Source organism: Sinocyclocheilus rhinocerous, unplaced genomic scaffold, assembly GCF_001515625.1.
Source record: "Sinocyclocheilus rhinocerous isolate Xijiao unplaced genomic scaffold, SAMN03320098_v1.1 scaffold387, whole genome shotgun sequence".
NCBI classification, from domain to species: Eukaryota; Metazoa; Chordata; class Actinopteri; order Cypriniformes; family Cyprinidae; genus Sinocyclocheilus; species Sinocyclocheilus rhinocerous.
The window spans coordinates 2,086,138-2,099,703 of NW_015651557.1; the positions used below are offsets into that span (position 1 = coordinate 2,086,138).

The 13,566-nt window shown below is 36.9% G+C and overlaps 1 protein-coding gene across 4 annotated transcripts in view; it reads right to left on the reverse strand.

The window, feature by feature from the left end:
- The window catches only part of ebf1b (EBF transcription factor 1b), a 139,457-nt gene that overhangs the window by 14,094 nt on the left and 111,797 nt on the right, over nt 1-13,566 (reverse strand). For all 4 annotated transcript variants that reach the window (XM_016518632.1, XM_016518633.1, XM_016518630.1 and 1 more), the window contains exon 11: nt 1,534-1,622. In XM_016518632.1, the coding sequence (XP_016374118.1) occupies nt 1,534-1,622 (89 nt within the window). The remainder of the gene's footprint in view (nt 1-1,533; nt 1,623-13,566) is intronic.

A 13,566-nucleotide genomic window follows, 5' to 3' on the forward strand; every position in this document is an offset into this window, starting at 1 on the left:
CTATTTGCACTTAGTGTAAATAGCATATCGCTAAGAAAATACTGCTATTTTCACTTAGCTTAAATAGCCGCTGCCAAATAATATAATATTAATCTAATAGCTCCTACACAATCTAAATATTATATAATATAATATAATATAATTGTCACAAATCCGGTCCTCTAAATACCTGTTTGTCATTGTCTGACCCTCGCCTGTTTTGAATATGTATTTGGAATAAAGCTTTGCAGATGGATCCGCACGTCTCTCGTCTCTGTCGCCCCGTTACAATAATATAATATAATATAATATAATATAATATAATATAATTTGCTATTAATTTAATAATTACATTTTCATCATTTGATGTATATATTATATTATATTATATTATATACTTGAATCAAAATGCCAGAATGTTGCTTTAGACCCAAACCTCAGGCCTAAGCTGAGGTCTGACCCTAAAAAAAATAAAATAAAAGATTTGTCGACAGGAATGTTGTTCCAGAACCAACAAGAAAGTTGATCCAGGAACACGTTGTGCTTGGTGAAATCTAAGCCAGTGTTTTCTGACACCTGACCTAGTCCCGGTATAACTGAGATTTGAACTGTGAATCACAGTGATTGAACAAAGAATGTCATATTTCTAGAGCTCCAGCAAACCAAATACCTCCTCACTTCTGTGACGCTAGCTTATTCGGACTATTTACACAGTTTCATTAAGACCAAATTGGCCCAAACTGAAAACCAGATAAAGCACTATGCAGAGTACCTGCTACACTCAGACGATCCATTCACAACAAACACAACACATGCAAACATGGCTCTGTATACATGTAGAAGTAAAACAGCAAGACCGATTTTTTTTTTCATGATGCAACTCTTTCTGTCCTTTTGCAACAGACTCTAATGTTCATCCAAGCAGAATTATTACCATATGAGTTTCATCACCAAGACAATGATGACATAACAGAGGCCGGCTCGCCATCTCAGTCCTTCATAAGTGAGACTCATTACTTTGATGTTATAGCTAATGCTGTAGCACTCTTTCTAAATCAAGGACAGAGGATCTGGAAGCACTTAATAGTGATAGAGGAATGTCAGATGAAATGCATACAGCTGTATAATGGTTTATGATTCAGCCCACACTGAAAAACTTACATTCATTAGGTTTACAATTACAATTTCTCTAATGCCTAAAGGATAAAAATGTCAAAACATAAGGAAATAACCGGAGTAAATATTTGCTTAACATGAAATTATATATATATTATATAAATATAATATAAAATAGATGAAATGCATACAGCTGTATAATGGTTTATGATTCAGCCCACACAACATGCATTCTTGATAAACCTGTTAGTTCAACGGAGTTATGCAATTAACCCAATTGCAAAATTAATCAGTTATATATTTTATATATAAAATAGAGATTCAGATAAACTATTTAAAATGATAATATATAACACAAACATCTCATTTCAACAGCACATTTCCGTTGATGCTTCTATAACTAATTTTGACCCTATTAACTCTTTGTCGATTTCGTACCTTTGGCAAGCGTTCAGGGTCTCCTGGATGCCGAGGTATCACCTTCTGTAACCGCTGAAAACCGTAGTCTATGGTGGGTTCATTCAGAGCTGTGGACACAAACAAAAAAGACAAATCCATCACTTTTGATGTAATTTTAGAAGACTGGTTAAATTTTTTCCTTTTAATGTGCTGCAAAGAATAAAAGGCTTAGCATATTTTTGGAACAGAATTGAACATGGACATTTAGTTGTTGCATTATCATTTTTTTCTAAATATACACAAAATTCACTCCAACCTAGAGTAATAACTCTTCAGAGAGTGCAATAATAATATATACAACAGTTGTAATGGAAGTCATTTAAAATGGTTGGGAATTGTTGTATGCCCATGTTAAGTGCAGCAAGCGCGTATAGTGTGTAATCGCAGGACGGTTATGTTTTACGTTTCACGCAGCAATTACTTTGCATAAAGTCTTTATGCTGTCAAAAACATGAAAGCCTGTCACTCAATCTGAGCGAGGGATGAGATGGAGGACAGGAGAGATATTAACAAGCTATCTGACATCATTTGCTCATGTAATGGACAGAAAATGGATGTAGAATATCTGCTCATGATGGCACTTTGTTTGTGAAGTGCCACAGTTTTGAGAGCCTGCTTAGAAGTAGGGGACCAAACACAAACTCCTAATGGAATTAACATTCAAGACAGTTATAACCAGCTCAGACAAACTACATTTTCTAAAGAGGCATACAAAATAAATAAATAATATATTATATCTTAAATTCTTTATTAAATCTAATAATTACTTTTTCGTTGTGCAAAGCATTTACTGTAACATACAGTATACAGTGGAACATTACATGAAAGATGTTACAGAGTCATCCTATATTCGTTTTATATTCATAACAGCTTGTGTTTTACAGGTGCCAAGTTGTTCGCTGTCCTCTGTGTTTTGGTAAGCATGTGGTTCAGTGTTCATGGGATCCAAAAATGGCATCCGATTAAGCCCAAAATATGTATGTATTGCAAAACGTTCATACAAAACATGAGTGTCTGGTCCCAAGGCTGTTGAAGGATGGATGTGTGAGAAGAAAGAGAGAAAAGAGGAAGAGAGAAAGAGAGAGTGGTTTGGACAGTTTGAGTGTGAGGGAGTGTTAGGGGCTGCTGGGGCATGAAACATAGGTACTTTCCTGTCGGTTGGAGCAGATGGTTAAGATACTGTAAATTCTGTTAAGTTATATTGAAGTTAGCGCCTGGCAATTAAGAACATGTAGGTTATATAGGTTATATAACATATAATGATGTAATGAAGTGCTGCTGTTCACAGTTATTACAGCAATAAATTACCTTTCGTTATACAGTTCCTCGGAAATGTTGGTTGATAATATCTAATTAATCTAAAAACCTGTCTGGATGAAGGAGAAAGAAAGTTGACGTGTGTGTGTATTTCTGTGTGCGGGCATCTGTTAATAAAGTGATATGGAGATGGATGAGTCAGTGTGCTCTCAAACACATTCACATGCTTGTATGTGTCAGGAGCACTTCACTCCTCTCTTATTGCCATTGATTTCTACATTGTATCCAATCCTCTCACTCAGCCTGGGGAAAGCATTCACTTACCGAGAGACCCAGAGGTCGACAGAGAGGCAGAGAGAGAGAGAGAGAGAGAGAGAGTTGTGGGGAAAGATAAAACATTAGGATTTGTTTAGGAATTGTCTTAATGAATTGATATCTTGGTACCAATCTCAATGAAATAATATTTTGCATCTAATCTAATGACATTCATGTATTTTAAAGTGTGATTTGTTGTGTATTCAAAAGCTTTTTGTGGGCCACTACACCAAAAGAGTTAGAAATGTCAAGCAATGTATTTATGATTAATTGTGCATGAACAACTACAGTAGATAAATGTAATGCAATATAATATAATATAATATAACCCCATTTTGTAATAACTTAAACAAACAATAGCAACAATGACGTCAATCACAAACATATATTATATTATATTATATTATATTTGTTAAATACTTCATTCAATAGAAATCATTTATTAAATATATGATAATATGCATCAAGAGATGCATGTAATAAATAACAATACAAGCAACAATGGTTGTTATTAATTAATACGGATTAATATGTTAATTAATAAAAGTGAAATTATATTTTTTCAATGTATATTATATTATATTATATTATATTAAAACTTTTTGTGACACTTATTCATCAAATTATGCATTAATAAATAAATATCATGCATTTTTAAGTGTGACTTTCAAACTTGTGGGGTCACTGTGTGCCTGCTCATTAAAACAAATAAATAAATAAATGATCATATGTATGAAGTGACACTAAAGTAGTGTCACTAAATACATACATACATACATACTGTACATACAATGGCAATCATGCATTCTTAAACCACAATATTTCTTGAGTCACGTTCCAAACGCCTTTAGAAAAATAACCCTAGTCCAAACTGTGCTTTTGAAGAAGCTGTTTCTTATGAAAGAACCTTTCGTCCACTTTCAGCACAGGCTGATACTGCGGGTCATTGTGTCCCTCAAGAGTATATGAGTTTCCAATTTGATATACTTTTTGATTTGGTCACCACATCCTCTAACACTCACTTAAAAGAACACAAAGATATCAAGGGCATTGAGACATATAAAGTCCGTTTCTAAAGAGGAAAGAATCCTTCAAGGGTCTAACAAGGGACAAACTCGAGAGAAGGAGAATGAAGCTCTTCAACTATTTAAATATCTCTACTGTACGAAAAGTTCTCTTCCCAAAATGGGGAAGTGGGATTGTTGTTGGCCTAACTTTTCACTGTAGCCAAGTGCAGTATTCACTACATGCGAAACAAGCGCTAACCACACGGTTAGTATTTATAGCTTGGCCTAACTCCACTTCTTCAAACTGTTTTATTGTTTTCCTCGTATTAATACCACATGGCATCAATTTGCAAAGGGATGTTGGTTTATAGCTCTCCCTTGGTAGCTTTAGCGGTTAAATAGCCAAAAATAGCCTAAGTGAGAGAAGTATCTAACTGTGCTACTAGCTAATTTAGCGGCCTAAAATGTTTCAGAAGGGAGTTGTTAAAAAAAATATCGGTTTGAACGTGCTAGCATGGTGATGGCAAACAATCTGCTGCAGTATATATCATATATCTACCTGGTCTAATGTATCTGAACTTAATGGATTTGTAAGAAATTTGGATGTTAACCAAACCAAACAGAGATTATCATGAGCCTGCGCAAACATTGTCTACTAGCGTCCACAAAGAGAAAGCAGGATCGATGAATAGTGCCACTGGCGCAACATCTGTGAGCTGTCAGCGCAAAACGATTGGCTGATACTGTCCCACTGATATGAACATCATTGACAATAAATTAATGAGCAAATATACCCCCACCCTGTGCGTATCACTTATTTATATCCCTCGCTCTCTGAGAAGAATCTCTTGCAATCACAGAGATCAATTCTTATTGAAATTTCATGAGGGCAGATCCAGGCCTCATCATATTTCACTATAATGACCTGGACGAGGGAATGTTGTGAGTAGACGGACAGTGTGGAAAGAGGAGACAGGGAAGCATGAGGTAAGTCCTCATTTAATTTGAGCATAGTAAAGTGGCGTGATGGGTAGTAGTTGGGTACGTACAGTAATTGCCTATTGCACATACACTCACTCTACAGTCAAGCCAAACCCACACAAAATCCAATAGATTCATTCAATTCATTGATTCAATAGATCTTAAAAGTGATTTGTGAATGAATTGCTTTTTTGTCCGTTGAGTTGTTGCCTTACTTCCCATGTTAAAGGGACAGTTCGCCCTAAAATGAAAATTCTGTCATTCATTACTCACCTTCGGAACACAAACAATTATGAACATAATTGTTCATCTTCGGAACACAAATTAAGGCCCTGTTTACACTAGTGCATTTTCATTTTAAAACCTTGTCTACACTGACGTTTTCACTGCGTTTCAGAAACGATCTCCGTCTACACTACACAGCCAGAAAACGCATGTCACATGACCATTTATGCAGGTACAACCATAGATATGTAGAGGTAGATGCCTTATTATTTAGATTGCGGATGCGTCTGTGTGCTTGGAGCCGTCGAATGGGGAATCTACCTATACATATACAACTATGAGCATGATGTTATTGTTTACACGGTCGTCAAGGATACGCAGAGCGAATGTGGGCAGCAACGCCATCGTTTTCAAAAGTCTCCGTTTTGCTCCGTTTACACTGAAATGCAACCCCGGCGTTTTCAAACTAAAACAGGGTCTGCAGCATTTTCTAAAGTCTCCATTTTTGAGGGTCGAAAACGAAAACGGAGTAGTGTAAATGTAGCGTAAGATGTCTATGGAGGGTCAGTAAGCTCCTGGATTTCTTAATTTGTGTTTTGAAGATGAACGAAGGACTTACGGGTTTGGAAAAAAAAAACATGTAGGTGGGTAATTCATGACAGAATTTTCATTTTTGGGTGAACTATCCCTTTAAGTTTTTTTTAAAGAGTCTTTAAATAAAATGATAAATATAATCGAATTGAACACATCAAATAAAGCAAATCTAATTAAAGAATCAAATATATAACAGAATCAATTTTATTGTAGAACCAGTGTTTGAATCAAATCAAAACAAAATCGAATTCAGTGTTATTGAGTCAAAGCGAATTAATCAGATCTATAATTGATTCTATTCTAAAACCAATTTTTGAATCAAATTCAAACAAACTGAATCTAGCTAAATAAAAGCAAATTGAACATTATCGAATCAAAGTAAATTAATCAAATGCATAACAAAATCAATTCTATTCAAGAACCACCAGACCAGGCACTCTAGCAGCACTAACATGGTATATTTTAGATTGTCTTTCACTAAAACATTCTTTTTAGAGTGTTTGAATCAAATCAAACAAATTGAATTAAATAAAAAACATTGAATGAAATCAAATTGATGGAATAACAGCTAGAGAAGAAATGATTGTATTTCACAACCAGCAGGTCCAGTGGTGTGTCAGTAGGGATGGGTATCGTTAAGGTTTTAACGGTAGTACTACTCTTACCGATACTGCTTATCGATTCGGTACTTTAACGGTATTCTTATCGGTACTCTTTGTTATATATATATAGTGGGTACGGAAAGTATTCAGACCCCCTTAAATTTTTCACTCTTTGTTATATTGCAGCACACATCGGATTTTCTCCCAACTGTTCTCGTCCACTTAAGACATAAAATGTGTTTAATTAAATACTCTCCAAGCCGGCCATTTTGACATATTTTGTGCATTGTGTCGCGCCCGAAGCTCAAAGTGTAATTAGCTTGTCCGTTTTGGAGCGCGTCGCGTGCACACATTTCGGCATGGGGAGCGTCTCTTGTGCGGTTTGTGCTTTCAACGTTTTATTATCAAACATGTCCCGCAATTTAGCAACAGTATAAGACGGCCTTTTTTCAACAATCACTGATTGTGCTGATTCTGATTTTTAAGATTGGGTTTTAGGGAGGAAAGAATGCGCACCGCTGTGAAGGGAAAAACGCGGCTATAATCCTTAGAAGCCAAAATCAAAAAAAAAAAAAAAGCTTAATAAAACAGCCACAGGCCTAAAGTGCAAGCAGACGTTTGAATGTTTAGTTCTCTCCTCTATCATAATTAAGCAGGGCTTTCATGTTGCGCGTGCTGAAGCTCCTCCGCACGAGCGCGATCTCGCTTCTGAGTTGCGAATAGCAAAAATGCATCATAGACAAATGTTTGAATATTATTGCATATAAAAACAGCTGGCGACTCTGGTGAGATAGAATTTGCAAGACAATGTATCTATAGCAATAATAAATGTATGTGTGTTTTCTTAATTTCTCCAGTACCGATAGCAGAACCGTTAACGTCAGAGCTTATCGATACTCTGATCTTTCATAATTTAGCCCCGGGACCAATTAAATACCCGGTTTCGGTACCCATCCCTATGTGTCAGCACTATGATATGGATCGTCTTTCACTAAAAATGTTTTAAAACAAACTCAATTTAAATGAACAAATCCAAATCAATGAATTAAAAATCAATGGATATAAAATAATTGATTACGTTCTATAACGAGTAGACCGTGAGCTCTGCCAGAACTATCTGTATTGATCCCTAAAAAATTCAAACCCAAATGTACCGAATCGGACTGAACTTGATTGTAGAACCAGCAGGTCCAGTGCTCTAGCAACCATGACGCACGAGTTGTCTTTCACTAAAACGATGTTTTTCAAGAACGTTCGAATTGAATCAGACAAAACAGAATCAAATTGAAAGTTATCCACTCAAATCAATAACAATACCGAATCTGTTCTTGGAACCGGAAGACTGTATGGATCATCTTTAACTAAAACTCCTATCCTTTTCCTGCTATAGTACTGCAGTAATGAGCAAGGGAATGTCATCACTTCCCTCCCCCTTCATCCCAGAGGGCGCATGTATCCCCCCTTCAGGTACGAGCTGAAGGCAAGAGCTCTGGGGGATCAATACTCATGGCAGTGGAGCGTTCAATACCTCTGAATTATTGCTTCATTCTTCCCCCTTTATTATAGATGAGTTATTTTTTCCAAGCCACACCACTTTAAGATCAATAGAGAACAATATTATTCTTGTCTTTCCCCCCTCTCTTATTCTACCACACTTTTTTCTTTCTAATGTTGCATCTTTATGATACAAAACAACTGGTGGTAAAAGAGATGTTGGAGGCAGGTGAAGAGGAGGTGCTGCTGAAGTAGGCTTTCTTTACAGAATGAAGGAAATGTTTCTTTGCATGAGAGAACTATACACAAATATATAACATGCAGTGTGTCGTATTTTAGACTAGAGCAGTTTTTCTAATTACGTTGAGAAACCCTAAACCACTCTTGTGTTTTTTTTGCTTGGTGTGCTGACTAATAGCGTATTTCCATTGTGATCTTGTTTTCACTGAGGCTGTGTTATATAATAAAGCCTCAAAACTCGTCCTTTGGGGTCTTGTTAGCAGCGTGTGTGTTGGTGTGTGTGATTCATCTACAGCGCTACTAGCCGTTGTGACCGCTGCAGAGCGGTCATATCTGGCTGCAGTCCGATCTTGCAGTGACCTGGAATTGCCTGTAATCTAATTGGAGGTGCTCGTCCCTTCCGACAATAAAGCATTAAGTTGGCAGCAGTAGATCCCGCAGAATTTTTAACGTCACCAATTACTGCCTGTCTAGCGAGCAGAAATGCTAGCAGAAAAGGCGCTTTGCTATTAAGAGGCGATATTTGGTTAAAATCATTACTTTGAGAAACCCTAAACCACTCTTGTGTTTTTTCTGCTTGGTGTGCTGACTAATAGCGTATTTCCATTGTGCTCTTGTTTTCACTGAGGCTGTGTTATATAATAAAGCCTCAAAACTCGTCCTTTGGGGTCTTGTTAGCAGCGCGTGTGTTGGTGTGTGTGATTCATCTACAGCGCTACTAGCCGTTGTGACCGCTGCAGAGCGGTCATATCTGGCTGCAGTCCGATCTTGCAGTGACCTGGAATTGCCTGTAATCTAATTGGAGGTGCTCGTCCCTTCCGACAATAAAGCATTAAGTTGGCAGCAGTAGATCCCGCAGAATTTTTAACGTCACCAATTACTGCCTGTCTAGCGAGCAGAAATGCTAGCAGAAAAGGCGCTTTGCTATTAAGAGGCGATATTTGGTTAAAATGATTGTAAAAAAAAAAATGAACTCATGCTTTGAGTCACCAATGAAACTTCCATTCTGTTTTCTACTATACTTCCCATAGTGCCGTTTGGGAAGCTAGTAGAATTTTCAGCTATACTATCCGAAAGCAAAATCAACATGTCATAGAAATGGACCATATTTATCATTATCTATTTAAATTAAATTTAAATCTAATTAAAAAACTGAAAAATATATTAATATAATATACAATTACATAACAACATAATAATACAAATGTAAAATATGAAAGTTATTTTAATTTACATGTATTTTACTCACTAATCATTTGTTATTCCAAAGAATATCTTCCATTAAAATGTAACAAGTTACTCCAGTCCTAAAACAACATTTTGTTTTGATGTTGTAACCAATCACATTATTTTTCCAACCCTTCCCACCAACCACCCACTTTTTTAATCAATTCCTGATTTTATTTTTTCCACATTGGAGATATGTGACATCATGCAAGTAAAATAGGTTATGAATGTTTTTATTTATGACAACTTTAAAGGAAAGTAGTGATTTGGCATCCCTGTTACATAATGTTACAATGTTAGATGAAATTGTGTGGAATTGTGAACAGAACGGAAAAACAAGGCCTTTCCGTCTCAGATCTGTTTCCCTGCGATTCTTGTGAATGTTACGGCAGTTCCATAGGCAGGATTTGTCTCTGTTGCTCCTATGGTTTATCGATTGCCACTTTGCACTTCCTCCTAACAAACACATGCCGCTGATATTCAGTTTTAGAAGTGACACAGAACCTACACTGTCAATTATATGAGATGTATTAGTTTGTCCCCAGGGATCTGTATATGGTGTCCAGTACAACAGAAACACCAGGATGAGAGAGAGACAGACAGACAGACAGAGAAACAGACAACCCTGCAGAAAAACTAGCTTAAACCAGACTAAAGTGGTTTGCTGGTCTTAGCTGTTAGGTATAGGGATGCAGAGAGATATTAAAATTCCGGAGTGTCTATTTACACTAAGTGAAAATAGCCCGCCTTGTTGGCAGAAGCTATTTACACTAACTCGGCCCACCAACATGTGATTGGGCTAGTCAACACTATAAAAGATGATCATCTAACAACAGCTCCATGGTGTAGATGGTGAATTGCTTATCGTAGTCTTATTGATGCGATCGACCCGGGTTTGAATCCGCCTTTTGCCGAACTTTTTTCCTCCCTTTTAAAAATCTTATATTACATCGGAAAGGCATTTATTTTCAATCAAAATTAAGGAAATAATCAAAAAGTTGAAAATAAAGTATCGGGTAGGTGGAGGGAGGGCTTTATTGTCCTAATAAGGTGGCATCCATTTAATAATTTGAATTAAAAATATAATTTACACTTAATACGTTATTATTGCGTACTGTTTTAAAATGTAGTGTAAATAGCAGAAAAACCTGCTATTTTAACATAGTGTAAATAGAATCTATAGCTATTTGCACTTAGTGTAAATAGCATCTATCGCTAAGAAAATATGCTATTTTCATTTAGTGTAAATAGCATCTAAATGAATAGCTATTTGCACTTAGTGTAATTAGCCTCTATCTCTATTTACACTTAGTGCAAATAGCTGCTGCCTTAAAATTCTGGACGATACTAATAATTATTTTCTTGTTCTGGTCGATATTAAAATGATATACTAGAATTTAGTCATCACAGCACTAATGTAAAAAAAAAATTACATTAAATATGAAAAATTTATATTTATTTAGAGATAATTTATTTAGTATTTAACAGTGTTATTATATTATTGGTAATCTAAATGTAAAAATGGGAAATTAGTATAAGCAATTAGATTTCTATAACAAATTCAGTAAAAAAAAAAAAAGTCTCTGATATTCGCTGACAGCCAATATTGTAGTGATATATTGCACATTCTTAGTCTGATGTGATTGTTTTAGAGGGGTTTTGGACAGCTAAAAAGGCTAGGAGACTAGTTAAACAAGCAGAACACCATCTGACCGGGGTGGGAAATCTGCTAGACCAGTTTAAACCGGATATGAACCACCATAAGTGGTTCAAGCAGCGTTTTTAGCAGACTGGAACACTCTGGAAGCAGACTTCCAGGAATATCAGGTGTATTGTTGTATGGGAACAATACGTCTATATATGCGTGCCTTCCATAGGCGGAGGGTGAACCAACTCCAGGGTAAGGCTAAAAGCAGCCAAATGTATTAAAGGGGTCATATGATATTGCTAAAAAGAACATTATTTTGTGTATTTGATGTAATGAAATGTGTTTATGCGGTTTAAGGTTCAAAAAACACATTATTTTCCACATACTGTACATTACTGTTTCTCCTCTATGCCCCGCCTTTCTGAAACGCGACGATTTTTACAAAGCTTATCGGTCTGAAAAGCGTCCGGCGGGCTTGCGGCAACCACATGTGACGACCCCGGGCTGGACTCCGCTTCGTCCACGGTGAAAACCATTTAATGGAACTAAATTTGTATTTAACGTGATTACAATTTAATAAAAACGTTAGAAAATGATAATTATGTAACGTTACCTTTCCACGGTTATTCAAACAGTGAATAAATTATAGAAAGTGACATTATCACTAACATTGATCTATCGCGAGTTTAAGCACTCTCAAAAAAACTAAACTATCGTTATAATCACTGAAGCTGTATACACTGTGAAATGAATCTCTTACTTACATTGTACGTACATCTGCGCTTTGTTGTTTATGATAAAAGAATTCGCAAGAGTCCGGAATTCAGTCAGCGAACGCGCGTGCACTCAACAAAACTGATGAGTTTCAACGATGACTCATCTGAACGACTCTGATTGGCCATTGCATTCCTAAGCTCAACAGAATTGTGCGTGATTGGTTAAAATGCTCAACACTGTAAAAACGCCTAAAATGAAATACGGTGCAACATGAGCAGATCTTAATTTAATGCCGCAATCGACACTGTCTCGTGGCCAGGGGAAGGCTAAGCCCCAGCCTTACACACGCTCCGACTATGGTGCCTTCTTTTTATATATATACGTGCCTTTCTTTAAATTCTTTTTAATTATGCTGTACTTCATCTAGCTGTTTAACAAAAGAATGTTTTCTGTTTTGTAACTTTATTGTACTACAAAAAATCTAAAACAAAGCTTGACCTGTATTTTCGTGTAAAGCACAGGCCAAAAGCACTTTCTTGTGTCATCGTCTGCAAGACCTTATGTTCAACTTATGTTCTTGTTGTGGTTGACTGATTTAGCCATTTATGGATTCCGACTTCAGTTGTAGTTTCCAGGTAGCCATTGATTAATGCCCGGCCAGAGCCTGGCGGGAGGCGTCCGTGGCTTTGCCTGTATTGATTCAATTAGTTCTGAGGGTTTGCTAGTGTTCTATGCAAATCGCCTTTGCTAGCGGCCTCAGCTAACAGAGACTGATTAGCATCGCCAGCTGTCTGCTGGGTACTTCTAATACCCATGCCAGCTGCCATCGTTGTGTACCAGTTGCTTAACGTCGGTGATGCCCTGAAAAGTGCCAACTTGAGTTAATTTTCAAGAGTAAGGTACATGATTAGTTCAAAAAGCTGAAGGTTACCTGTAGCACAGCTATAAGTTTGAAGATTTACACTCAAAGGCATGAATTTCACTACATTTGCTTCTGTTTCCAAAGATTTTCTGCCCGGCGCCTGAGAGAAACGTCTGATATACTCGTAGCAGTGGGTGAAAGAAATAAAATAATAAATCTGCCATCTGTGTCTTCCTTTCAGTGTCACTGGTTGCCACCTACAACTCTGATACCATGTCTATCGTGGCACTTAACTTCCCTCTCCCTTCTTCACTGGAACGAGTCGGTCGCCCTCTCATAAGATCCATCTGTGCACCAGATCAGCTATTTTTCTCTTTTAATTCGCCTTTGATTTAGAATCACTTTCAAGTGTGTCCTCTTGTTTGTGTGGGTGTGCGTGATGAATTAACACCAGCGAGGAAGTACAAACAAAAAGCAACATAAAAAAATAACCATGAAATTAGGCAGTGAGCGGACCTTTGACCTCATGGAAGAAATAGGCATTGATCGGGTTGGGGTATGAGGTAAGACCAAAGCGCAATCACGTTGCCTCACGAACACTGGAGTAACTGATGACAAAAGAGTTGATTTGCAAAAACCGATAAACGGCACTTAAAAAAAAAAGAGCTGATTGCCGTGCATTATTCTCCACATATAGCACGATCTGAACCCTAAACATGTTTTGTCAAAAAAGCCGGTTTTGTCAACTTTCAAGGCATCGCGAGTTCACGTTTTACTGCAGAAGCCGACAAGCGCTCTTGTTGTTTTTGAACAGAAGCCGATAAGTCCATTTTAGCGAATCAG